The sequence below is a fragment of the Patagioenas fasciata genome, chromosome 3 (assembly GCF_037038585.1).
Source record: "Patagioenas fasciata isolate bPatFas1 chromosome 3, bPatFas1.hap1, whole genome shotgun sequence".
Lineage (NCBI taxonomy): Eukaryota > Metazoa > Chordata > Aves > Columbiformes > Columbidae > Patagioenas > Patagioenas fasciata.
In genome coordinates, this window is record NC_092522.1 from 104,962,690 (window position 1) to 104,988,631 (window position 25,942).

The window sequence follows — 25,942 nt, forward strand, 5'->3', positions numbered from 1 at the left end:
ATTTGCAGAATGACACTACTATTATCCAAAAATCATTCTCAAAACTTTTGAGCTCTGCTTCAATAAAATACATTATTGTGATGGAAGAAAATTGTGATTTCAACTGAGAATTGTTGCTCAAATCAGAAAGATATGACATGACATACCACCCTCAAAATAGAACTGAACATGAAGAGACACAGATGCATGAATTAAAAAAAACCAGAATCAACAGAGGCAAAACCACAAAATTTTGGTTCCCATTCTCATTAGTGAGGTTAGAAGGGAATCCTTGCTCTCTTACAGGATCACTATCAGTTTCAACTTCTAGCATCTTTGCATTCCTCCCAATAAGACCACTATATACAAGAAGTAATAATGTGCTCAGTGCAGTAGTAGTAGAGTGATAGCTTTTTCAAAAGGTCAGGAGCATAAGATTTCTAGAAGAGCAGATAAACTTTGACAGGGAAATAGCAAGAAAATTGTAACTTTTATTTCATATTATCAGAAGCTAACTGATCAAATTACAAAACATTAGGAAATATTACAGAAGAAATATGCTTCTGTAACTGAAAACAAAGAACACATTATAATTAGAACGAGAAGCTGTACAAATGACACTTCATTAGAAGAATATAGAAGGTGAGGGAAAAATCTCATTTTCATTTTCCAACATTCATATTTTAAATGTTTACTTCAGTTTTCACCTGTACCAGTAATAAAATGGCTGTTGTCTATGTATCTCTTTTGCATGATGCTGCAAGCTAGCCAGGCCAGGTCAGTGACTTAAAGTAGGATTAAAAGAGGTGGACTGATTCATTAAGTCATTGGAAGAAGAATTTGAGCATTGAAAAAGATATGTATAAAGTAGGATACCATACTTCCCTTGTAATTTTTATTCTTTTGAACTGGTTGTTAGGATCCATTCCTGGACTTAAGTCAGAAGAGATGTAAGCTTTCAATTAAATCAAATGAATATTAAGTCTTCTTTAAAACAACAGAAAATAAGTAACTTATGCATAAATGCAGAATCTCTAGTGTCTAATGGAACGAATATACCTATCTTAAATATGTGTGTTCATTAAAAAGAAATCCAGACACTGGATCAGCTCTAATCTCAAGTTCAAATCTACACTAAACACTTTATCCTATGAGAAATACTGATTTTGAACAATTGATGAACATGTAGTTTTAGTATTCATTCAGTGCTACATTCCAGAAAGGCTCATTTGCTTTTTTTTTTTTTTTTCAGTTGCCCAAATTCTTATCTCCTCATTAGCTCCAGAAGTTTTAGAAATATGTAATTGCAAATTCAGGAAATCCAATACACATCTGATCAATTGGAATTTTACCCACTTACCCAAACTGCCACCTTTTAGGTAGGATGCACTTCTAAAATAAGAAATGAAACATTACACTGGCAGTATTACAATACACTGTCATGAATAATTAAAACAAAATGTCTTAATAGGCAAAGGCTTCCTAAAACTGGCAAAGATTTATCGAATAATGCCCTGGAATAAAAAGGTTAAATGTATGTCAGTTATATGTAGTTAATATCATACAATACTGTTCATGCTACTTCTCCTGTGTCTGTCTCTAAAAGATTATGACAAGTTGAAGTTATCAAAATGGATGTGTTTATATAAAACCGACAACGATATGCAGTAGAGATGACAGCTTCTTGAAGATCATACAAAAATAGAACAAGAAGATATATTTCATAGAGACCCAGAAGGAACATGGCCTTTAAATTTTTTTTAATAATAAAATGAAATAAAATAAAATAAAAAATGAGAGAGTACAAAATACAGAACTTGTGACTATTTTTAGTTCTGTATAACCGTTGCTCCTAGATAGTTGCACTAGCTGAGGTGTATTGTTAATTCTTAGGTGATTAATTATAAAATTGAACAGAAAATCTTAAGACCTTACAGCCAAAAGCTTGCATGACAAAGGTTTTAAAGGTTTTGGCTGGAAAACAGTGTTTAGACTGTCTAACAATGGTAACCTTGGGGTAAGTGTCCTGTACAGGGAGTCTGGTTTTATTTTGCAGTTAAATCTAATTTTGGCAGAAAAGCAAAATTGGGAACACTGAATATAAATGAGGTATTTATGACATCATTGTAATCAGGATTTTTCCACGCAATGAAATTAAATACGGCAAAGTGGTTCTCCAACAACTGTGCAAATAAAATTAAGTGAAAAACCATTAAACATTGTTATCCTTATCAATTCTTGAAGAATAAACAGAAGTTAAGATGCAAATCAGATATTTTAATTGTTTATTAAACTTTAATAGTTACATACGAAAATGTCAAATGTGATATATATTTTTAATTAATCATGTGCATTTAAACTTACAGTTGTAAGTAACGTATCACCAATTAACCAGAAAAATAATTCAGATTAGGGTTTTTTTGCAGTCACAGTTAACATATTTGTAATATATTTTCTCAGAGACTTAGAATTCATTTAATTATACAGTGTAGTGTGTTTCTTTGCCTCAGGATATGTTGAATGTTAACTAGCACTCTCAGGAAAAGGGTAAGTGACCCTTTACTTCCTGTGCTAATGGTCGTCTGGAGATGGAGAGCAATGGCTTGCTGATACCCGAACAAAGCAGCTTCCTCACCTTTTTCTCTCTCTCCCTAAACAGAACTCGTACATTCTTAGACTTCGTGTATTTTGTCTTTGTGTATAAAAGGTAATAATACTTACTAATCATTGTGAGATGTTTCTAAGGTTAGTTGAAGAAAAATTGCATGTAAGAGCAAAGCATTAGAATTTAATAAAATTTGTCAAATAAAGCACAATCAATTGTATACCAATATTATTCAGGCAGCTCACCAGTCATTTTCACAGCTTTCTTAAGCAAGGATGAATAGTATATTGGCAGCAGTGATATGTTTTAGCACCCCTTTTCAACTCAGATTCTTCCACTGCCCACACTCCATCATCATACTCTGGGTGTGCAGGTCCTGCTCCTGGTGAGAGGGAAGGGCAGGAGCAGTGTCTGATAGGACCTGAAGACATCTCTTTCTATGCTGCACCCACCTTAGAGGGTGTCTGGGAGCAACTGTCTTTCTTACTCTGATTTGATGGTGCTGTATTTCATTGTGTTGCTACAACTTTCTCTGTCATCTCATTTCAAGATTTCTGACTCCCTAGCTTTTCTCTCTTTAAAGCCAAAACATTCATTTATATTTCTAGCAAAAATTATGTGAAACTTCAGTTTACTTTCTTATAATTTTCTTATCCAATTCCTTTCAATTAAAAGAACAAACTAAACTGGTTATTGATAGATGTTGTTGTTAAGATGAAAGTTACCTGAATTTTATTATCAGAATTTGGGGGTGAGGGGAAATGAGGAGGTGGGACAAAGGAAATGCAGACATAGTAAGAGAACAGATGGCAGGAATCTTATGCTTCATTGAGGCTGGTGCTCACTTCACTATGTAAGGAATGTGCCTTGTGAGAATCACAGCTGAAGTGTGTGTCAGGTTTTGCCCTCAAACTGTAAGAGAATTTTAGGCATAGCTTTGACCCAAAAGTAGTGAGTTGAACTGCCATATTTTTTTATAATTAAAGGACACGAGAACTTTTAAGATAATGCAAGCAAAGGCCCTCACATAAAAATTTGATTACAATTTATTTATTTATTTATTTATTTATTTATTTATTTATTTATTTTACAATTTAAAAAGCATTTTTTAATGTATAATATACAGCTTTGTTCTTTCATGCCTTTGGAAATAACATCAAATTTTGTGCATTTCTAAGAGGCAAAGTATTACACAAAATCTCAAACCAGTATTCTTTTCTTTCCAGAAAAATAATCTGGTTAATTTCAGACATAATTTTGGTGGGGAAAAGCAGCTCAGAATTTGTCAAAACTGTCATATACTTATACAGACCAAAATTCTAAACCTTAAAAATGTATCCATTTTTGTTAACACCTTTATTGTAAATGTCTTTTCCTGAGTTTCAGGCAAAATTGCACAGTGGAACTGACACAGGTGAAACAATAACACAGCAACAGATACAACATTGGTGGGTATTCAGAAATGCCTGTGCATTAAGACAATATATGATCTCATAGTAAAATTTTCAGATATTAAGTGTATTGAAACTGACCAGCAGCGGAGTATTTAGTAATACAAAGCAAATAATGCATTGGGACATGATGATATTGCCTCATATTCTGTAGATTTTAAGGCTGCAGTTTTCTCATATGTTAAAGCAATCAATCCCACTTGCACTATAAATGTCAAGTACTATATATGAAGGTTAATGTAAATGTTCCCTCTTGTAACAAGAAAACAATATACTGTAAACCTGGAGAAAAGCCACCATATAACACTAAAATGTTTTCAACAGTTAAGCAGGAAAAAGCTGTCAACAACAAAAAGAATAATGATCATTTAAGCTGTTACAAAAAGATTAGCAACAGTCCTTACTTGACATATGCATGTGGTTAAAAGTTAATTTTACTGCACATATTGACAGTCATCATCTGACAAATTCCCATGCATGTGAATAATTACATTCAGGGAAAAAAAAGAAGATTATTTAAGAAAATTATGCATGTACATAAGCTTTTGGAGCACTACATTTTTTTTTTTCTTGAAAATTGTATGGCAATCTTCTTAAAAAAATAACTGAGCTTGAATATTGGATTGTTCCTACTGTCTCTCTTGACTCCTTGTCTCAAATTGCCTAAGTATTATGAACTTTGAAACTAATACTACTAATTTTTAAGCATATTTTGCAATGATTTCTTTTTTTTAATCTTTTTAGTGATCCAATTAAAATTCTGTCTACCTATTTCCAGTACGATATTGAAAGAGTAACTTCAGATTTATTTCAAGTGTTCCTAAAAGCATTTCCAAAAAATATAGCCTTTATTTATGCCCACAGTCAAGACAAAAAACAATAGGGAGGCTCATTCCAGAGTATTTCGGTGGCTAGACCACTCACCAAGGTTGGAGAGAACCCACAGGCATGACTGCAAGTGCACCCTGTCACACCACGTTAGACTTTGAACCAAGTTTTGTCATTGTCTAATAATTGAGATCTGTCCTGGGCTAAAGCGGCCCTTGAGAAGAGACAGTAAGAACAGGCTGCCCAAGAAGATCTAAGAGGCTACCGGTAAGTGCATTCCCCTGGTGTGATTCTCAGGATGCTGTCCAATCCAGATCAAGTGTTTGCATCTGTTTATATCCCTTTCTAAATGACAGTCCCATTTATTGAGCTATCATAAGGTTCTGACCATCTATTATTATATCTGTCTGATCATCCTAATCAGCAGTTCCATCTTAGACTTGAAAAACCTCTACCAACAAAAATGTTGCTGAAAAGAGCTCATTCTTACAACAAAACAAAATCAAATCAAACCAGAAACCACAACAAAAACTCCATAACATCAGTTTCAATCAGGTATCTACATATACTTTGTCCAAAAGTTCCATCCGCCCCCGATTAGGAGGACAACAAAAGTAGCCATATCTGTTTATATTGAATTTGTCAAGCTATAAGGTAACAAGTCAGATTGGCATCCAGTTATCTGGACCATGGTGTCAGGTATCATGTACAGTGTACAAGCTCACACGTATTCATGTACTAGAGGTCATTAAAAGCTTGGAAAATGCTGAAGAACTCCAAGGAAATTAGCATTATCACAAAAAAAAAAAAAATCTTGGGGAAAAAACCAGCTTCTTTACACTGAAACTGTCAGTGTCCTTAAGGGTTTGAGTTTGTTGCTTATTTGAAAACAAAAATTCTTGAATACATTGAAGACTGAAAGTCTGGACAGGTTGGAAGTTTTTTGATCTGAAGGGCTTATCAACTTTTTATTCCCTCTAGTATCAAATTAAAAATTTGTTTCAGTGGAGAAAGTAGCCACTGAGAAGTTCAAGCTAGTGGACATTGAATCAATACTTCTGTCACAATTTGTTCTGTGACAGCCCAGACCTGAGTGCTTGCCAGCCACTCAGTGTTCATTTGACATGCTCGTGTGGTTCCCTCACTATCAGCGAACCCAGAGCTGGTTTAAATGCAGCTGAGAATGTCTATGTGAATTGTGATTGCTGCATTAAATTGTGTAGACATACTTTAAAAATAGAACCTCTGCAGCTGTTTCATTCAAGAACATTAAGCTAGGAATTCATGTTTCACAAATGAAAGTGGAAAGATTTAAAATGTGAAAGAGGGTTTATAATTTCTCTCATTCAATTTCTGCTTCTCTAGAAGAGTTTGTTACCCTTCTTCTGCCTTTTGTGTCATAAAAGGAAAGGCTGTGTTAGTCTTACTTGTATTTGTCAATTAACCTTTTCAACAGAAAATAGGAAGTTTCATCCATAACTGTATTTTCGTGATATTACTTTGCATTATTTCAGTATTTTTGGTTTTTAATGATTTTTAATGAATAGTTTACAGTACAAGGCAAATGGATTTCAGGAATTCCACAAGCTATGCAAAAGACAGGTATGATTGCAAATCTGGTACCTTTGAGACCGCAGTCTTAGAAAAGAATGAATACTTCATCTTTTTATTTAAGTGTCAAGGTAGATGCTATTTTAATAGTCATATTCTTTGAGAATTAGGATCATAGACAATTCAGTGTATTGACATGAGGAACTGGAGGGTTTGCAAAGTAAAGCAGGTCAGATGTAACTACAAATTCATCTTTTTTATTTGGACCATTTGCCACATGGATTTGTCTTCTGTCTTCCTCTCACTTTACCATTTATACTTAGATCACTGCCACTAACAGTTGGCATTGCAGCTAGGCTACAACTGCTCTCACATCCTATTTGGGAAACTTTTATCTTTGGTTCCCACATCACAGTTTGGGAAATCATATCTGAAGTTCATATGTTACATAATGTGCAATATTTTCAAAGACAAGAACTGTATTGAAATCTCGCCATAGTGCAGAGTTTATCAATATTTCCAAGCTGTAAATCTCATTTGAGAGGAAAATATTAAGTTTTCAGAAAAGTCAGACAAATAAAAAGGAGTAGTCTCATTGACTTCCCACTGATTTCTACTGTCTTCTGTTTTTCCTCAGTGTCCATCTTGTTTCTTGTAGAAGTCTTTGTACCAACGCTTTAGCAGTACTGAATTATTTCTTGATATGGTTAGTTTTTCACATTAGAATTGTAATATTGTTCTGATACCTTACTCCTAGTTCTGTGCAAACTGAACTTCAGGCTTAACTGAAGTGTTACTTGAGGAAGGGAATTGCTGTCATCACCTCAAGGTAGGAGAGCAATCATAAAAACTTGCAGAGTAAAATAGATCTGATCCATTACCTCCCTGCCTAACCAAGAAAGAACTAAAAAAATAACAACTTGGTAGATGACACCAAGATCAATACAAATAAAATAAAGTTTCAAGGAATTTTTAAAAATACTGGTTTATACTGTCAGCTTAGGACCCAAGTCAATGCTCCTTGATTATGCAGACTGCTTACATGTTGACACTCACTTCTCCCAACATAGAAATGACCTTAGACCCATCGAGAGATTAGCTTAAATTTAAACCCTTCTAGTTAAGAAATTCAAACCATGAAAACTGAGACAAATCTAATGAGCTAAACCATGCCAGAAATACTGTTATAAAGCAATAAGGGTAAAATCCATCCACTGTGATTAAATTGGTCCATGAAGAAACATTCTTGCAGTAGCATGGCTACTTACATTTGTTGAGGCCATCATCATAACATACCATCTGCTCCTTTATATCCTTCTTTATAGCTCTGACTTTCAGAGAGATGCTAGTGATTACCTCACATCTCTATCATATAAAAAGAGTTGCTTGCTTGTTCAGTGTTGAGTCAAAAAAAAAAAAGTTTTTGTCAGTTACTCATCAATTTGCTCATCTGTTTGTCCTATGCAACATGATGATTTCAAGTCTGCTGACACTCTTACCCAAGGGAGTATGATTCATTCAATAATTTTCCTTCCTTCCTGTCTATTTCTTTTAAATTTGCTGGAACTTTAATATATCCCATACATATTTTTCACCTTAAACCATTCTCCCCTTACTAGCACTACAGTCATTCATTCAACTTTTAAAATCTTATTTTCCTATTTTAGATAGGAGGCTTACTAGTATTAGAAAAATACTTTAAGATGGCATAAAATTTTGGTTTCTTACTCTTAACATCCAATTCTTGCCAGGATCCCTATTTTCTTTATCTCTTTTATTGGAAAAATAACTCCTTCTTCAAGAATAAAGACTAATATTCATAAAAATACTTTTGTGTTTATAGAGTCCACCATCACCAAGCCTGTGAAAGAATCTCAGCAATGTAGGTAGTTTCCCCTTTTTCAGTAGGTCATTTAGCATGCTACAGGATACAGTCAACCAGCAATCTTCTGAATAATTCTCCTGACACTGAATTCTGTAGCGACTAGATCATGGTTTTTTGTAAGGAAACCCGTCAGGGACTTCTAGATGGAGCAACACAGGACTTCCCATTTCCACTGCAAAGGAAAGGCGGTCAAGGAAGAGATCACGCGGGCAGCGGTTTCACTTCAGAGAGATCAAATCAGGTGAGTCTGAAAATGCAGAGCAAAGTATTGATCCTGGCAAAGGCTCCTCTTTGTGGTTGCCTGATTTGCGAGCTGAAACGGTCATGGCTAATTTCTTCATGCTCTGGAGGAACCAAGCTGAGGGAAACATAAAAACACTCAATAATCCACAAAGGAAAGGAAGAGAGAGCAACATCTTGTGGTCCGTCTCCCTCTTCAGCAGAGGTCTGAAGGCAGCATATGGGGTTAAATGGTTTTAACTCTCAGCACTGACCTATTTATTAAGTGTTTGCTACTTCTGAAAGAGTTTTTCATTCTCATGTTTTGATGGGTTTAGAAGAGTTTCAGGCTTACATGAGCAATGTAGTTTTGGCCCCTCTCACAGGAGCTCTTTTTGGAGGATCTTCATCTGCAGGAATGTGCCAGTTTCTACCCAGAGAAAGCTGGCAGGCTCTAAGGACTGTCTTTTTTTTACTTTGTTGTCCATTTCTCTTTTCCCTCACGTAGTTGTCTTTGTCCCAGACGTAGAAACGTCCCGTCACTCTCGTATTTCCTCCACTTGTCACCTCATCTTGTGTTTTTTTTCCATGCAGTTTTTCCTCTGCTTATTCTTTATCTTAATTTTTTTCTTACCTTTCCCTTCAAAATATTAGCTTTTTTTAGAAATATACTTTATAAGGGAAGGCACATCTGACTTCAATGCCTCATTTCACCCACATTTGTTTCTATGCATGCCTCACTTCCAGTTCCATTTCATCTCCCTTCCCATTTGCTGTCTACGGGGATCCTAAGAGAACCATCTGTGAAGTTGCAACTGTCTTCCAAGGTCTTTTGTGTCTCAGCTGGTGTAGCAGCCCTCACTTTGGCCTTTAAAATAGTATCTTCTTCTAGACTTAGTATGCGGATATGAGTTCACCATTGCCACATCCATGCTCTTTCTTCTGTTTCATATCAAAGACTTCTTATCTGTGATGCTTGCCCTGTGTTAGGCCTGTTGTTACTCTTGGCTGTTTTCCTGCCTCTAGAAAGGAGCTGAGTCACACCTGAATCCCCCGGAAGGGAGAAAAGGGGGAACTCTTATGCTTCCTCCCCCATAAGAGATTTGTTGTTCAGAGACAACACCCTGCCCTGACCTCTTTAAGTATATTAGTTTGTTAAAGAGAAGCTGCACCGTGATGCTGTAATTTGCACACAGACACTCTGGATGGACAGTGAAGCATTCGGAAAATCATGAGAAATTATGAAGACATTATTTAATCATTTTGTCTCTGGACCAGTGCTCATGCTTTTGAAATTTGGGAAATGAAAATCCTGTCACATTTATGGTATTAATTCCTGTAAATCTATACAGAACAGCTTTGTAGACATTCTACTTCATCTCACAATCCTAAATCTACGTCATCAGACCTTTTAACCAGCTTGGAAGGTTCTGCACACAGTTAAAACCATGTAAACAGAGTTAATACAAGGCCTGAATTGAATTACAGTAGATGTCAGAATACGTTAAAATGTCAAATTAGCCTCTTTCCCAGTACTACATAGCAATGGAGCCCTCTAAGGGTCACACAGCATACTGATAGCTTTCTCACTAAAACATAATACTGGTAATTACATGTTTAACTGAAACAATATTGTCCACTTTATATTTTCTTTGACAAGTTAATACAGCTATAGTGTATCACACTAAACTGGATTAAAGTTAAACGAGATGACCACTTTATAAGGGTATATTCTATGAAAACTAAGTTAATGATATTGAATTATAATGCCTGTTACCAGTTAGGATTGAATTAATGTGTGTCTATCTAGTGGGCACAATATGCTAAAAATAATACTATAAGTTACGATACTATAAACCCAGAAGGTTTTGGTGTTGTTTAACTGAGTATAGTATTCTGACTGGTAGTGTTTTAACTCAAAATTTGGTAGGTAAAATTAAAAGAAAGAAATGCAAAGAATATTAGCTTTAATTAAATTAGTATACCTTTAGGATTTTCATTCAACATTTTGTAGGAAGCTTCGGCTGGACTTTTAAAAGAGAGTCATTTTATTTGAGAAGACGAGGTCTCGGTTTTTAAATTGAAAGGATTATTGGTGACATTTTTGAGCTATTGCAGTCTGGAATTTGTCAATTTTGATATCTATTAGCATGTACAAGAATTAAATATGTTGTCAGTTGAAAAATGTGATAATATCAATTTTTTTTCTGTAATTTCAGCTTACTTGGCAATTATTTATATTTCTCGATTGTGACATAACCATGACAAGTTGTCTTTAAGTGTATTAATTTTATTGTTCACTTCACAAGTATATTGATACAACTTACCATTCACACTACAAAAAAAAAAAATCTGAAAGACTCCACCTAAAGTGTCAAAATTGTGATTTCAGAGTCTTTTTGGATTATTTTTTTCAATGTAGATATCTTGAAATTAATAAATTCCACTAGTTTCTTCAGAACTGGGAGAAGAGCTTGCTTTCTCTTTTCTGACATAGATCTCCAGTATAGTTCATTCAAATATAAAACTTGCCTAACTTTTTATAAACTTTATATAAGTTAATGGTTTAGAGAACCATAGTTTACCTGTAAACTATGTATTCTCTAAATTTTCAAAATTTTTTTGTAAGTATCAAACAGTTACTAACAAATCACTTTCTGAAGAAGCTCCATTTAATAATATTTTGGAATATTTTTGCTTCTGTTTCAAAAATAATTACATGCAAGTCATATACCATTCCAATCGCCATTGTTTGCTCACATATAAAACCAGTCAGCTAATTTTGCACATTAAATTTGTTTTTCCTATAATATGGGGAAGCATAAAACTTGGATAATGGACAGCATTTACTAACTAATTTGAATTTTTTATGGTAAAAATCAATAAACAAATTTGCTAGAAAGAAATTGGTGTTGTTAGTATTTTTTTTTATAAATTAGCTCTTCTTAATCAGAGGGATATTGTGTCCTGCTTTTCGATAATTACTATAGAATGATTAGTCTAATTTAGTCTAATTTAGAATATAAATACAATTGGACTGTTTTATTTGTATTGACTCTGTGATTTCCAAGAAAAATGACTGTGATTACTTACAAAAGGTCTCACTATCAATTAACCTACAAAATCAACACTTCTAAGTAAAGCCATTAAATCTATTCCTAATCCCATTTTATGACACTGCTGTGGACCGAATGTATTTAAACAACCAAAAAGCTTATAGTTCCCTGGATTCTGCTAGAAAACACTTTGCCATGAAGGGCTGAAGACTTCCATATTATTTGCTTGGTACCTCAGCTTCCTGGTTTTTGTGATGCTTTTGTTTGAGCATAATCCTTACCAATCACTTTCTCTCCATTGCAGCCATAGGGAGCTGATTACTCTCACTAATCCCCAAATCAAGGTGAAAAGTATGGTATCGGTGGCATGACTCTTACATTTATGAGCCTAAAATGATTCAAGTCTTTTAGATACTACTATATACTACTTCAAGATTGTTATTAATGAGCTATTGGGTAGATCATTACTGCAGACTGCAAAGGAATAGAACACTTTTACTTTTGTTTCTGTGTTTATCCTAATCCACAAAATGATTACTTAAATGACTTGAAGAATTTGTAAAAGCTTGTTTGTATCATACTAAAATCCTTCCAACCTTAGTGGTCCTTAAGATCAAGGTGTTTCAGTCCTAATTACATTAAAAACTTCACATCTTGCTCTGCTAGTTCAAACTACCTTGGTGTATTTATTACAGAATCCTGTAACTGAGAGATAGGAATGATTTCAGTGAAGGGTCCTAGCCTAGGTACCTCTTAGTCCAGCTGAATTTCCTTCTGTCTCCCCTTAGGTATTGTGCAAAACCTTTTTCTCAGGTTTTTGCTGGATCAGAAGGAAGGAAAGGTATATGAGATTTTATTTCTTTGATTCCAGGATGGATTAACAAGCATGCTACAAATGACACTTGGAACATGTCCATTTTAAGAAATGTGTCTTGTTTCAATCAGTTCTGCTGAATGCCTTGCTAATTATTATAACATTCTCAGATGAAAGAGGCAACACATTTGATCCTGACGCTGGTTTCAACTGGTTCTAACTCTGGATAGTGCCAAAGAAAACAGGACCACAATTTCAGTGGGACCACTTAAAAGTCAGTGCTTGTAGCAGTGGAATATATTACTAGTTAGTTTTTTTCTTGGCTTCATAATGCCTGTGAAACTATATCAGAAAGCTTCAAATTCATATGAAACAATAAACACAAATATAGAAAATGTAGAGGCCTTCCTTTTGAGTCCTCTGAGATATATCCTATTCAGTACAACAGTTCCAGTATTGCAGCAAAACAGTGGTATAGATACAGTCACAATTTGGGGGAACTGGTCAGAAGAAGATAGAATACAAAACAAAGGTCCATAAAGCACATCTGTTTTGAGTTATGAGGCTGGCATTTCACATGCACGCTGGGTTATTGTCAAGGTTTGATTTCGGTGACAATAAACCATGGCAGATGTACTGCTAACCCCCTCTCCTCCCCCTCTCCCCCTTTAGCCCCCCCCCTCCCACCTTCTTCCCACTCAGGACAGGTGATTGGAAGGGAAAGAAGGACCGAGAGAAGAGAGTTGGAAAAATTAAAAATGTTTTACTAATACTACTAATAAAATAGAGAAAATAATACAAAATATACAGAACAAATCTTGGAAGTCCTGGCAACTGCTCCAGCAGATGTAGGGCTGGCACCTGGAAGCCCTGAACTGGACTCTCAAGCCAACCAGAACTGGATTCAGTCTGTCACTAGGCCTCAGTTTGCAGGGACAACTCGCAAGGCCGTCTCCTAATGTCACCATAGGGAAAACGGACAAGATCCTCGTGATCTCACACTTTTATAGGAAGTATCACATAAATGGGATGGAATAATTAGTTGGTCAGTTTCAGCTCACTACTCCTCGTTACCCCTCTCACAGAATGTGCATCCATTCTCATCAACCACCTTGCATTCCATTGCTATGTCTACCAAAACATGTACCTAGTGTTCAGGAAAGTGCAGTTAGCAAGAAGACTTTAGCTGACAGGAAAATTCACTAAAAGAGAAACTTGTTTTAACAAAACCAGGACAGTTATAATTGCCTAATCTTTGCCTAGTCTTTTCAGGGTTGTTCTGTGTAGGTGCATGCATATAAATCACATGAAGGGGAGTGAAGTCCATTGAAACTGGAAATCTGTATTCTCGAAGAGATTGTGGGTGGAAACAGAGCTCAGAAGAACTTCAAGGATAAATAAAAAATCAGGCTCAAAACCTGGTACACAAAGGAGAACATCAAGCAGAGATCTCTCTACCTACAGCTTCTCAAATGAAGTCATAAAGCCTCTAACATTGCCAAGTACTGTTTGCCAGATTGCAGAGAAAGTCTGAAGTGACTTGTGATAATTGGAGAACCTCAGTTATGGCTGTGACTGCTACCTATGTACCATACTAAGGACAGACTTGCTAACGATGCCTTAAGCAAGAGAGGGTAAATCACAAAGAAATGGAAGATGTGCATAAGGTCTGTCAGTGCATGAACCTGACTGCTTCAGTAAACTTTCCTGCATATTGTTCACACAAGAATGTAATTAATTGTTTATTTTTTGTTGTTATACTTCTTTTTAATTGCTTGAAGACAGGATCCTCCATATTTACTTCCTTGCCACATTAAGAAGCTTTAAAGTACAAAATACCCCCACAGTCCTGAATCTGGAAGCATATACACACATCATCACTGCTACAAGAAGTACTTTTTAATGTAAAAAGCAAAGAGTGTCAATAAACATTTGAAAGTGACTGGAGATGTACCTTGGAGTTCAGACGACAATTTATGCTTTCAGAGGCTACAGCCCAAGCCTTATGGCCATTCCAAAATGCTGCACAAAGTATTTATGGATGGCTGTGGTAAAAAGCTCTACAGAACTGACTCAGAAGGAAAGCTGTGCGTCAGCTTTTGCATATGAGATAGTGACATCCAGTGGCGAGTTTGGTTAACTTTAATGATTTCTTCCCTGATGCACAGGAAACATTAATACTTGTGTTTTGTTGAAACATATTTTAAAATATTTTAAATATTTAAAACATGTAAATAGACAAATAATATGTGAGTTTCCTAAACAGAGAAACATACTTTGATGTATTAATTATAAAAATGGTGTATACATCTACAGCTAAAAATTACTTTTTGGTTCTAATTTTTAATCAAGCTTACAATAAAAGTAAGCAAAATGGTTAGCTCTATCTAAAGAAACAGAACATTCCGTATATTACAGCTGTGTTCTGTCTTGTTCACACAAATAATCACTGTTCCTCTTTTTCCTGACATTGCCAGTTCCTATAAAAAACAAAGTTCAAGATTTAAGCTTATGAGTCTCGAAATCCAAATGCAATTCTCCACAGACTCTTCCTTCATTTAGGATTCACAGCCACAGCAGATCACCATCTAACAAAGCTTTTTACGGTAGAACCCTGGTTTTTAAGACCCAGTTGATGAAAAGTAGTTAAGACTGTCCTTCAAACTTCTTTATTTAGAATGCACACAAAGATGCAGGAGATCTCATTTACTGTCCTTCCACCCCTTGGGGAGATAGGTGTTTTTTGTGGGAGATGGGGATGTCCAAAACACTCATCTAATAAGCCAGCAAATACTCCTGAAGAACAGATATTCAAATTCCCTTACTGTATCTGTTCTGTTTCGTCTAGAATAATGAGACTCATTGGACCAAAAAGAGGTGAAAATTCACTCCAAGCTAAGGATAAGGCATTTCGGCGAATGTGGAAAAAGAGAGAATTTTCGGTTCTCATTCTTGGAAACTCATCTCAGTTATTACTTTTCCATAGGGAACAAAGCCAACTTCACACTTCAGGAAGTTTGCCAACTAAATTCTGCTAATCTATCTTTTCACCTATTTATATGCAAGAAAAGCACTTGGTACTATGGTAAAGTTGCCAGGTTAATATTACTTTCTCCCTTTTAATGTTTTTCCATGCCGGCTGACACCATGTGCTATTGTGGAAAGACATGCTAAGGAAGGCTGAAGATTCCAGTCACTGTTGGCAAAATACACAGAACCAGTGACAAATGATCTCTGGTTTGTCTTGCACTCCAAGGGATCCAACCGAGCAGCTACCAGCTTTTCTGTGTGCATGTTCCAAACTGAAACTCTTTTGCAAGCAACCTAAGTTTGAGTCTCCCAAATAAAAGCAAAACAAAGGTATTCCACCAGCCTGAAAAGGCTGGTTCTCATTCACTCATACATACAAAAATCTAAGTAGGCAAAACAGTCTCTAAATTCAAGATGTAATTATTTTGGTTTGTCAGCAAGTAGCCCTTACGTTACTGCACTGTCACTTCATAAATCCAGTCACCCAGTCACGTAATGAAGCCATGCTTTACTGAATTCTGACGGTTTCTCTTATGGTTAGACACTTACTTTTTTTTTTTCCTTTTTTTTTAACCTTAGCTTTTAAACTTCATGTTTCTTAGGCAGGGTTAGTGAAAGGACAACTCAGATAAAAGTTTGAGTCTTTCTGAAATGTGGAAAATGGGAATATCTTTCTGACAAACATTTAAAAGGAAACCACATTTTTCTGTTTGTGAAAATTTATCCTATATAACTGTTACGATATTTACTTACAATATCAGTAGTCAGGGAAGGTTTAATAACACCAAGCTTACAGTTCCGAAGTGCACATTTTGAGATTTTTCATCCTTCAAAAAAATATTGATATAATTCTGGAGTTGTTTATCTTTTCGCTCAGCAACACTTTTAGAGGACAAAAAGCCCCCCATCATGATTATACTTTCTAAACCAAGTATTATCCTGCTCCTAGCTCTTGTGTGTCAGTGGTGTCAGAAATCAGCAGACAATAGACAGCTAAAATGGACTATTACTCACTAATTAAAAATAAATTAAGTACCTGGCACTCACACCCCAGGGTTCTTTGTTCTTCAACCTTGTTTTAAAGGGCTGTAACACCCTCGGATCTTATATTAAAGGGCAAAATTACTCTGGTAATCAACACAAAATGAAATACTGTCTGAAAGGTCAACTACACTGAAAGGAAGAAGAAAGAACTTAAGCAAACACAAGTTTTATTTCACTTGGGATCCCCAAAGGTAGAGAGAATTTCTCTAGTAAATCCCATACCAAGCAAGAGTAATACAAAATCAGGTAATACAGAAGTAGTAATTTCTATTATCTTGTCTATATTAAGCTAGAAAGGACAGTTCTAATTGCTGTATCTCACCAGTTTCACATCCTTACAGAGGGAATTTTCTTTTTTTCCAGCCTTTCATGCAAGAAAGAAAAAAATACTGAAATAATACTTGGGGAAAGTTTGTCTTGGATGTACTAAATAACACACATTGTTTTCCATTGCAAGGGTCTTGCTGCTTAGCTGCTCTGAACCAGATCATTTACTGTGAATCATACATACTCTGAAGGCAAAGGCAGTTGGTAACAGGCAATATCTCAGCATGATGAGGTACTAGATCTTCTAAGTGTGTGACACTAAAACAACTGTATGTTGATACAGTTGCAGAACAGTTCACAAGAGGAAAATCAGGAGAATATTTGTGTGATCATGTATGAAAAATTGCATACCTCTCCATGTCAAACTGTAAGAGCAAATCTGAACTTTTCTAAATCAACCTGAGAGGACTACATGAATCCATAAAATCAAACAGGCCTCTTCTTTGGTGCCGAAGCAGGTGTTCCAGCCTATCTGTCAGCCATTTGCATAGATTCTATTCACTCCTTTAAAACTGAGACTGCTCCAAAAGGCACATGCTATCTAGCAGACCACTACACGTTTCCAGGGAGCACTGACTGTTGACCCTGCCGAACACTGCACCAAGAGTTGCAACAGAACAATTATGGGATGGCACAGCAAGCCTGCATCTATGTAGTTTGCTAATATAAAGTAGTCTAGCTGTCTGTAATTCTTGATAGAGCAAGGAGTGAGGAGAGCCATGCTAAATCGATCCATGGGAAACACTCCACTGCCCTTCCACAATGCTGTGAAGCCCCCCAGAAAGTTTCACTCTCCCTGACTAGGAGACTCACAAACTGTGTATGCATAAGTATCTGCTTATCTCCCTCAGGTTCGTATCTCCACTGTTGTGAAGACTATTCAAGTATTTAAAATTAATTTCCCAAATATACACAACCTTAAACTTACTAGTGTTCTGTGGTTTTGTACCCTACTATTCTTCACATTAGTCTAAGTTCATCTTTCTTACATCTTAAATAACAACTGTTTTAGACAGCAGTTTAGGTCTCCACACAGAGGTTTAACTTTTTCCAGATACAGGTTTTACTAAATATGTCTGAACAGTCTTCCGTTGTGTTTGTTCTCCCCTCCCTCCTTAATCCAATAAAAACCAATTACTCTGAGCGAAACTGACGTCTTCATTTTTAAGCTAATTTTTCATTTTCATATTTTTTTATTAAAAAACCAGTAAAATGTAAAAAAGGACAAAATTGCATAGAACACTATAAAGTTTCTTCTCTTCTTTGCTGTTCTACAAATAAGCAATAACTATGAAAATTTCATCCAGTTTTAAGAAAAGATATTTATGTAGCTGCATTAAAATAATGAAATATAAATTGAAAAAATGCAGAGATCATTTTGAATTACTTATACAAATTAAGTACAAGACTTTACCAAAATGGGAATTTTATTGAGAAAAAAGAAAAAATCTGATTAGCAATTAAGACAAATTAACACCATTTAAGACACAGTGGATAATTTTATTTACAAATTGCTACTGGCACACAATACACATAGGAAGTATGAAATTTGATTGATAAAGAAGTGCTTCATAGAAGCATAGATTCCTGAGGCATTCTGAACACAATCCCTCATTTACTGGAATTCACAACACTGCTCCAATTGGCTTAAGCAGCAGAAGACTGGATACTTGAGAAACACATAGTTAAGACACAGTTAAAAAATACATAGGCAAATGGAAACAGACTGGAAGATTTTGTCTCACCAATACTAATAGCCTTGGTTATGGTGGAAAACTGTCTTACACTGAAGGGTACAAAGACCTGTTAAGACTCAGTTTCACAGAGTTTCTCAGTTTCACAGCCAATTCAAATGTATTGGAGGTACCTGCTTTCACCTCATTGTCCACAGCCATGGGCTGCAAAGTCTTCTTAACATCGGACACGAAAACACTTTTGTTTCCGTATAAGCATACAAAAGGACTGGTTACCTGGACAAGTATTATTGCAATTGAAAAAGAATAAGTAGTGTTAGGCACTTTCACTTCTTTTTATCTTTTTCTGCTTTCATTCTGTGTTGTAAGGTTTTCAGCTCAGTCATTACATTCAAAGTTCTGTATACCCAGGTGATCTGAAAAGTAAGAAAATTATTAAATTTAACTAATCCACATAAATTTACTTAACAATTTAATGAAAGCGTCCATATAAATGAATATATACATACCACAATTATAATAGTATTCACCAGCAGTGGTGCTGAAAACACAAGTGAAATAAACATTCCTCTTGAATCAAAGTATTGGTATTTAGAAAACAGCCTGAAAGAAATTAAGAAAAACAAAAGAGGAAGCTTTATTCTGTGTAGTTTACATAATATTAGACTTTCATACTAACTATTCAACATGGACATTGTACAGATCATCCTACTTCTTGGGATCCCCAAGTGCAGGCCAGCATTGTATATATTAAATCAGAACAAAGAAACAGTCAGTGTGTCATCAGTTATGAATATTTATAACACTACCAGTCTTTCTTTTATTTAAAGTTTTACTGCATCAAGTCTAAATAAAACAACCATAACTTACTAATGTGACTACAATAGCACATGTATTTGTGCTTCAAAAATCATGCTTATCCCAAAGCATGTGAAATTACTTTCTTAGGTATTTTGCTTACTCGTATTAAAAAAGATAAGAGAAATAATAAATGTAACAAAGCTGTAATTTAGGTCGTTCATGCCTAAAGTGAAACATAAAGACTTAGATGCCTGTGTAGTGTTAAATACATAATTTCCAGTTACATTAGGGAAAAGATACTTCAGTGCTTATGAAAATAAGCCATCAGTCTAATTCTGGCACACAGGCTTCATAAAACAGACAAATGTTACTGCTTTTTATGCATATATGTAAGTATATAAAATAGCAGTAGTATTTTTGAGAAGTGGTGCTTAATGTTAGTTTATTAAACATAAATAGCTACCAAAGAAAATCCAACAAAAACCAAACAAATAATAATAATAAAAATCAAAGTTCACATCCTCTTCCCCTTAAACATTGCACTTTGCTGCACTTTGCTTTTCTCTTAGTTCTCTGACTAGTTAATTTACAACCACCCACATAAACATAGATTTTAAGCAGTAAAATAAATACACGCTAGCTATTACAAATTATCTTTTCTTACAAGCTAAGCGATAACTATGTTGTACTGCATGGTTTTGCTCTAAAGTCTTACATTATTCAACACAACAGACCCTCTGCCATCACATTCTACTGATGAGGCATGAGGGACTGTTTAAATTAACGTGTTCTGGAAATGATAAGAAAAAAATAATAATTTTAGAAAAACATTCATTTGAATGCCAAAATGAAAGCGAAAATATTACCTCCAGTTCATGGCTGCTAATTCATTTATATATTCAGCGCAGTACACTAAGGCCACTGTACAACAAAAGAAAAATATTAGATTCAGTATTTCTTTAAAAATAAACTGCCATCAGTTCTGCCATGTATACTAAAGATGTATACATACCAAACATTAGAATTCCTTGATTCTCAGAAGATCAAGTTACACACTTAATATTTAACTGCATAAAACCAATTCTGATTTAAATGTCCCATATAGTCACCAAGAAGTACAAAGTGATCACAAAACACACCCACTATATTATGAGCAAACATAAAACCTTACTCTTCTGAGCTTGCAGAAAGAGCTCAGCATACAAACAAAACAAAACAAACAACGAAGTCCAGTATTTTTCCCAACAATCTTGTTGGTGACTGCTTCTAAGTTATTTCTGTAAAAAGAGATGCCAGTAATTGGTATGGAATTAACTTATCATTGTATATGTTATGGTGTCACACTGCTAACATTACTACCTGAATTCAGGGTACTAGTTATATATAAGCATTTTGTTAAAATACAAACTTTGTTTGAATAAGTGTAAAGCAGAGTAGTCTGCTGCGATCAGGTGAAAACTAACATATTCTGACTCAACAACTACATGCAATATGAAGCCATCAAGACAGTAAAAAAAAAAAAAAAAAAATCAGTCCAACCACATGTTTAACAGAAAAGCAATACAATTACAAAATTTTAAGTTTGTCCTTGTATCATTTTCCACAAGTAGCAAAGGATAAAAAGTAGACTCAGTGGCTAAAGGTGATCTGCACAAGGCAATTAAATAGTGATATGAAGGAGTGCTACCTTGTTTTACCATCATCCAGATTATCTCTGCTAGGTACTTCACAGTATGAACATACCTATAGCTGCTCAGCTGCCAAGGTAAACCAATGTGATAAGTGTATAATTTCCTTGGTTATTTCTGACTATCTACAACATAAAACTATATTGCAGTCCTCTCCTACCTTGGCTAGTTCTCTAAATAATATTTAAAAAATAAATATAGTCTTCAAGTGTCTTCTTGCCTGCATATCTCTTGCAATTCCTCATTCTTCCTTCACTACTCTGCAAGCATGACAGAACTGAAGTACTGTGTGAAAAAACTGAACTCACAAGAAAATCTAACCCATGGCTAGAACCAAGGTACTGCTCATAATACATGGATCTAACCCAAATCCATGCCATCTTAATTAAACTAAATACCCTCTGCAAAGCTACTAGATCTTCAGGCAGTCAGCCACACAGACACACCTTTGGATAGGACAGGCCATTGTGGATTCTCAGGCTGAAGTCTGGTAAACTCTGAGATAACACAAGCTGTTACTGCCACATACCAAAAAAGTCTTGCTCTTCCTCAAGCCATTAGCACAGCTGTCAGCAGCACACATGGTGAATGTGCTCCAGAAATGAATCCACGTGAAAGCTGATTGTATTCACTGAACTGGAGTACTGTGTGCAGTTCTGGGTGCCATAGTAAATAAAAGATGCTAAGCTACTGCAGAGCATCCAAAAGAGGGCTACAAAGTTGGTGAAGGGTTTGGAGAGGAAGCCATATGAGGAGCGACTAAGTCACTTGGTTTGTTCAGCTTGGAGAAGAGAAAACTGAGGGGAGATCTCATTGCAGTCTGCAGCTTCCTCACAAGGAGAGGAGGAAGGGCAGGCACTGATCTCTCTAGTGACCAATGACAGGACCTGAGAGAATGGCAGGAAGATGTGCCAGCGGAGATTTAGGCTGGACATCAGGAAAAGGTTCTTCACCTAGAGGGTGGTGGAGCACTGGAACAGGCTCCCCAAGGAGGCAGTCATGGTTCCAACCCTGACAGTGTTCAAGAAGAGACTGGACAACACCCTCAGACACATGGTGTGAAGTGTGGGGCTGTCATATGCAGGGACCAGAGTTGGACTCGATGATCCTTGTGGGTCCCTTCAAACTCAGGGCATTCTATGTGAAATACTAACTTACACTCATTTTATCTGCTGCAAAGTATAAATCAGTGTGCTGTGCAAGCATATTAAGAAAAGGTTTATCGTTAAGAGACCAAAATAAGCTATCTGGCAATATTCCACAATGCACATGCTCTTTGTCATCCGAATGCAAGCCCACGGAAGCAGGAATTCACGACTCACCCATGCAGAGGAAGTGCCCTATTTGCACCCGGTAGTGCTGCAAGGAGACGCACGTCAGGAGGAAGCAGAGGAGGTGGAAAACCGCCAGCCCCACCAGCCAGGGCTCGGACCAGTCCGTCTTCTACAGACAAAATGAGATTAGCTTACAGTAGAAGTATCGCCAGGCACCTAGAGCGAGTAGCTTGCCTCCTCCCGCGCTGAAGCCACAACCGATTTCAGTCACGGACCGCGCCCAAGCAGCCCGCGCTGTGCCACGCTGAGGAAGGAACGAGCAAGCCCTGCGTGGAGCACGCCCTGGAGGGGCGCAGGCACACACGGCAGCCGCTGCCTCCATCCCCTCTCCCCGGGCGGGCAGCCAGCCCGTCCCCAGCTCCCTCCTTACCGCCAGGATAGCGGACACCCCCGGCGGGCTGCTCAGCGGCTGCTCCATGGCGGCGGCAGCGCCGCTGAGGAACGCCGGCGAAGTCTCGCGAGAAGCCGCTCAACGGCCGCCGCAGCGGCCGTTGAGCGGCTTCTCGCGAGACTTCGCCCGCCGCCAGTTCCCTGCCCCGAGGTGTCTGGGAACAGGGAGTGCTGCCACGCCCACATTAGGGCAGTGGAGGGGAAGGCGGGAGTTTGTCGCTCACAAGCGGCGATTCCAGGGCTACCCTCATCCCCTGAGTGGGGGAAAGGACGGTGGATGGTCCCATATTTGGGAGGACGAGCAAAGGTGGCTCTCCACACCCCAGCGGCTGCCTCTTCTGAGGGTGGCACCCAGCCACAGAATCACACAGAATGCTAGGGATTGGAAGGGACCTGGAAAGATCATCTAGTCCAATCCCCCTGCCGGAGCAGGAACACCCAGATGAGGTTACAGAGGAAGGTGTCCAGGCGGGATTTGAATGTCTCCAGAGAAGGAGACTCCACAAACCCCCCGGGCAGCATGTTCCAGTGTTCTGTCACCCTCACTGTGAATAAGCTTTTTCTCATATTTAAGGGGAACCTCCTGTGTTCCAGTTTGTATCCATTGCCCCTTGTCCTATTATTGCTTGTCACCGAGAAGACCCTGGCTCCATCCTCGTGACACTCACCCTTTACGTATTTATCAACGTTAATGAGGTCACCCCTCAGTCTCCTCCAAGCTGAAGAGCCCCAGCTCCCTCAGCCTTTCTTCATAAGGGAGATGTTCCACTCCCTTAATCATCTTCATTGCTCTACGATGGACTCTCTCCAGCAGTTTCCTGTCCTTCTTGAACTAAGGGGCCCGGAACTGGACACAGCACAGCCATGTGTCTCTGACTGAAATTGTGTTCCTCAAATCAAACCCTGCCTTTTCAGAAAAGGGACAAGAAGCTCTAGTTATGCTTTTAGCATTTGATACTAAAGTTAGGAAGCTGGTGGGATGTGCGTTTTGTCACAGTCTGCTCGGTTGGGTCAGGCTGGGGCGGAGGCCTTGGTGTTGGCTGTTTGGTCTTTGCAGCACTCAGCCTCAGCTGCTTTTGGGATGGAAGTGCATGAAAAAGGGAGTTTTAAGCCCAGCGGGAAGCTTCTGACAAAAAACCTCAGATGAATGCTCCAGATCATAACTTAAATCAAGTGAAAAATGCTATTTTTCTTGCTGAATGAATAAAAATTAATAACTATGCAATGGGAAGTGAACAAGACATTTAAAAGGTTAAACCGCTCATTTATAACTCCTTTCACTAAATTCTTGTAGGTCTGTAGGAACCAACCACTCTTAAAGACCTGTCATTCTCAATAGAGATTTCGCACTCAGATTCATCGACTAAGCTGGGAGACTTCATGAATCTTAATAGGATTAGCTTTGTCAAACAAACCATTCAGTCCACATTCTGCTTTCATGAAATTTTTGCCGAGCCTTTGACTTTTTTTCAAAATGTTTGGAAGTGTATGTGTAGGTAAATTTTACAAATTTACTATTTTTGTTTAGTCTACGGTATAACCAAATACAGTTCATAACTGTGAACTAGTCTCTTTTCACTGTCACACTTCTGCAATTTAGTGTGAGATGCCTGAAACTGAGGATATGTTTCTTTGTTTTGCTTTAGGTTTTTGCTAGTCTTTTTCTCAACAACAATAATATCTGGAGGCCAATCAAGGCTATTACTTAAAGCATTGTAAAATTAAGGAGGGTGATGCAAAGGTAGTAATTTCTACTACCATTTTGCTCTTAGTTTTAAGACTGGGGGGAAAAAAAAGATGTTTTAATTCCACATTGTAGATTGGGAAATAAGACTGGAAGAAATTGATCTGTCATTTGGAAAAACTGACGGTTAATGTAACAAATCAAATTGTTTTGGATTTTTGTAAATGAGGAATCAAGTTCTTGTAAGTACTTAGCAACTGACTAACCACCTGCAGTAGCTGAAGGGCCTCAGTGAATGAAGGACACAGTAGCTGCTTTATGGGTGGAATGCGCTGGTCAGTGGTAAATGTGTGATGCAGACAAGTTGGGTGGATAGGAAATTATTGTTTTTTTATGGTCACAGCATACTGTATTTAAGAAATCATATAGCTCTCACCGTCAGCCACTGTAGCAGCAGTGGAAACCTTCTTACAAGGAAATAAGAGTTGCTTCTTTAAGACCGATTAGGATAAAGTCAATAACGTTTGTTGTCAGCAGATGGTAGCAGATACATAAGTACTACCAGATATTTTCTGTGGTATATGTCACCTTTCATTTAGTTTTAGTGGAGAATTAAATGTGAAACAGAAGATACTTAACAAACAGATACGTCGCTCTTTCATAGAGAAAAACCTTTGTATTTGTCCTTTTACAGCTACTTTGCAGAGCCAGTATGCTACATTTAGATCCAAATTTTAAAAATATTCTAGTAAGCAGAAATATACAGTATCAATGATAATATATAAATATTTCTGGATAATGTAGAAATATTTCTGTTCTTGTTGCTCTAAGTAACTTAAGTAGTTTCTAAAACTCACTTTTCTGTTCCAAGATTCAGATTCCTATGTAACTTCTTTCCACACTACAGTGTTATCCAAGTAGATTGGATGAAAGATCAAATAAGAAAAGTAGATAGATAAAAGGATTTTTTCCCCCTTTAAACAGCTGAAAACTTCATTTGCTTTACATAGAAAAGGATCTAAAGTCACACATTTATCTTAAATTTAGATTGCTGAAAAAAATGAGCCAGGTGGTGAAAAAACTACTTATGATAGGGAATCCCAAACTTAAATGCTAGGTGATGTTTCTGGTGGTAGCCCTAGATGTTTGCCAGCAGATCTTAGGTGCTGTACTAGAAACCACTTGGAAGTGCCTTTTATACTGGCTGCTGAGGGAAATGCAGCTCAGAATCTCCAAGAGAATGAAAAATAACTTTTGATTTTGTAGATCTCTACAAGTATGTGAGATGCTTCATATCTTTTATTTTATTTGCTGAGTCTTTGAATTAGCAGAGAGATAATTTCCAATGGTCTTGTTTCATTCAGATCCTAAGATACAGATTTGCTTTTGTGATAATGCAGTTTTAGTTTCTGCCTTAAGAAGATAAAGTATTTTGCCACGTAAGATTAATTTTCAAAATACATTTGAAATAAATAAATACAAATTTCTGCTGTCCTTGTGCTGAGCAAAACATGTCCTACACCATTTTATTCTTCACATTTGATATATTAAATGTTCTGTCT

The 25,942-nt window shown here is 36.8% G+C and overlaps 2 protein-coding genes across 2 annotated transcripts in view; one reads left to right on the forward strand and one right to left on the reverse strand.

Moving 5' to 3' along the window:
- Positions 1-25,942, forward strand: part of ACP1 (acid phosphatase 1) — a 261,957-nt gene that overhangs the window by 196,177 nt on the left and 39,838 nt on the right. The window lies entirely within an intron of this gene.
- On the reverse strand, positions 18,269-22,770 carry TMEM18 (transmembrane protein 18). Its single transcript, XM_065834843.2, has 5 exons — positions 22,677-22,770; positions 22,295-22,415; positions 20,151-20,205; positions 18,993-19,086; positions 18,269-18,899 (listed from the first exon to the last, which is right to left on the reverse strand). Exons 1-5 carry the CDS (start codon positions 22,722-22,724, stop codon positions 18,810-18,812), a joined length of 408 nt encoding a protein of 135 aa, XP_065690915.1. The 5' UTR covers positions 22,725-22,770; the 3' UTR covers positions 18,269-18,809.

Bases quoted from the DNA above. Each gene is read 5' to 3' on its own strand.
- TMEM18 (XM_065834843.2), bottom strand. From the start codon at position 22,724: ATGGAGCAGCCGCTGAGCAGCCCGCCGGGGGTGTCCGCTATCCTGGCG. The intron at 22,416-22,676 runs GTAAGGAGGGAG...TTTTGTCTGTAG, and splicing joins GGGTGTCCGCTATCCTGGCG to AAGACGGACTGGTCCGAGCC. The intron at 20,206-22,294 runs GTGAGTCGTGAA...TTTGTTGTACAG, and splicing joins AGGGCACTTCCTCTGCATGG to TGGCCTTAGTGTACTGCGCT.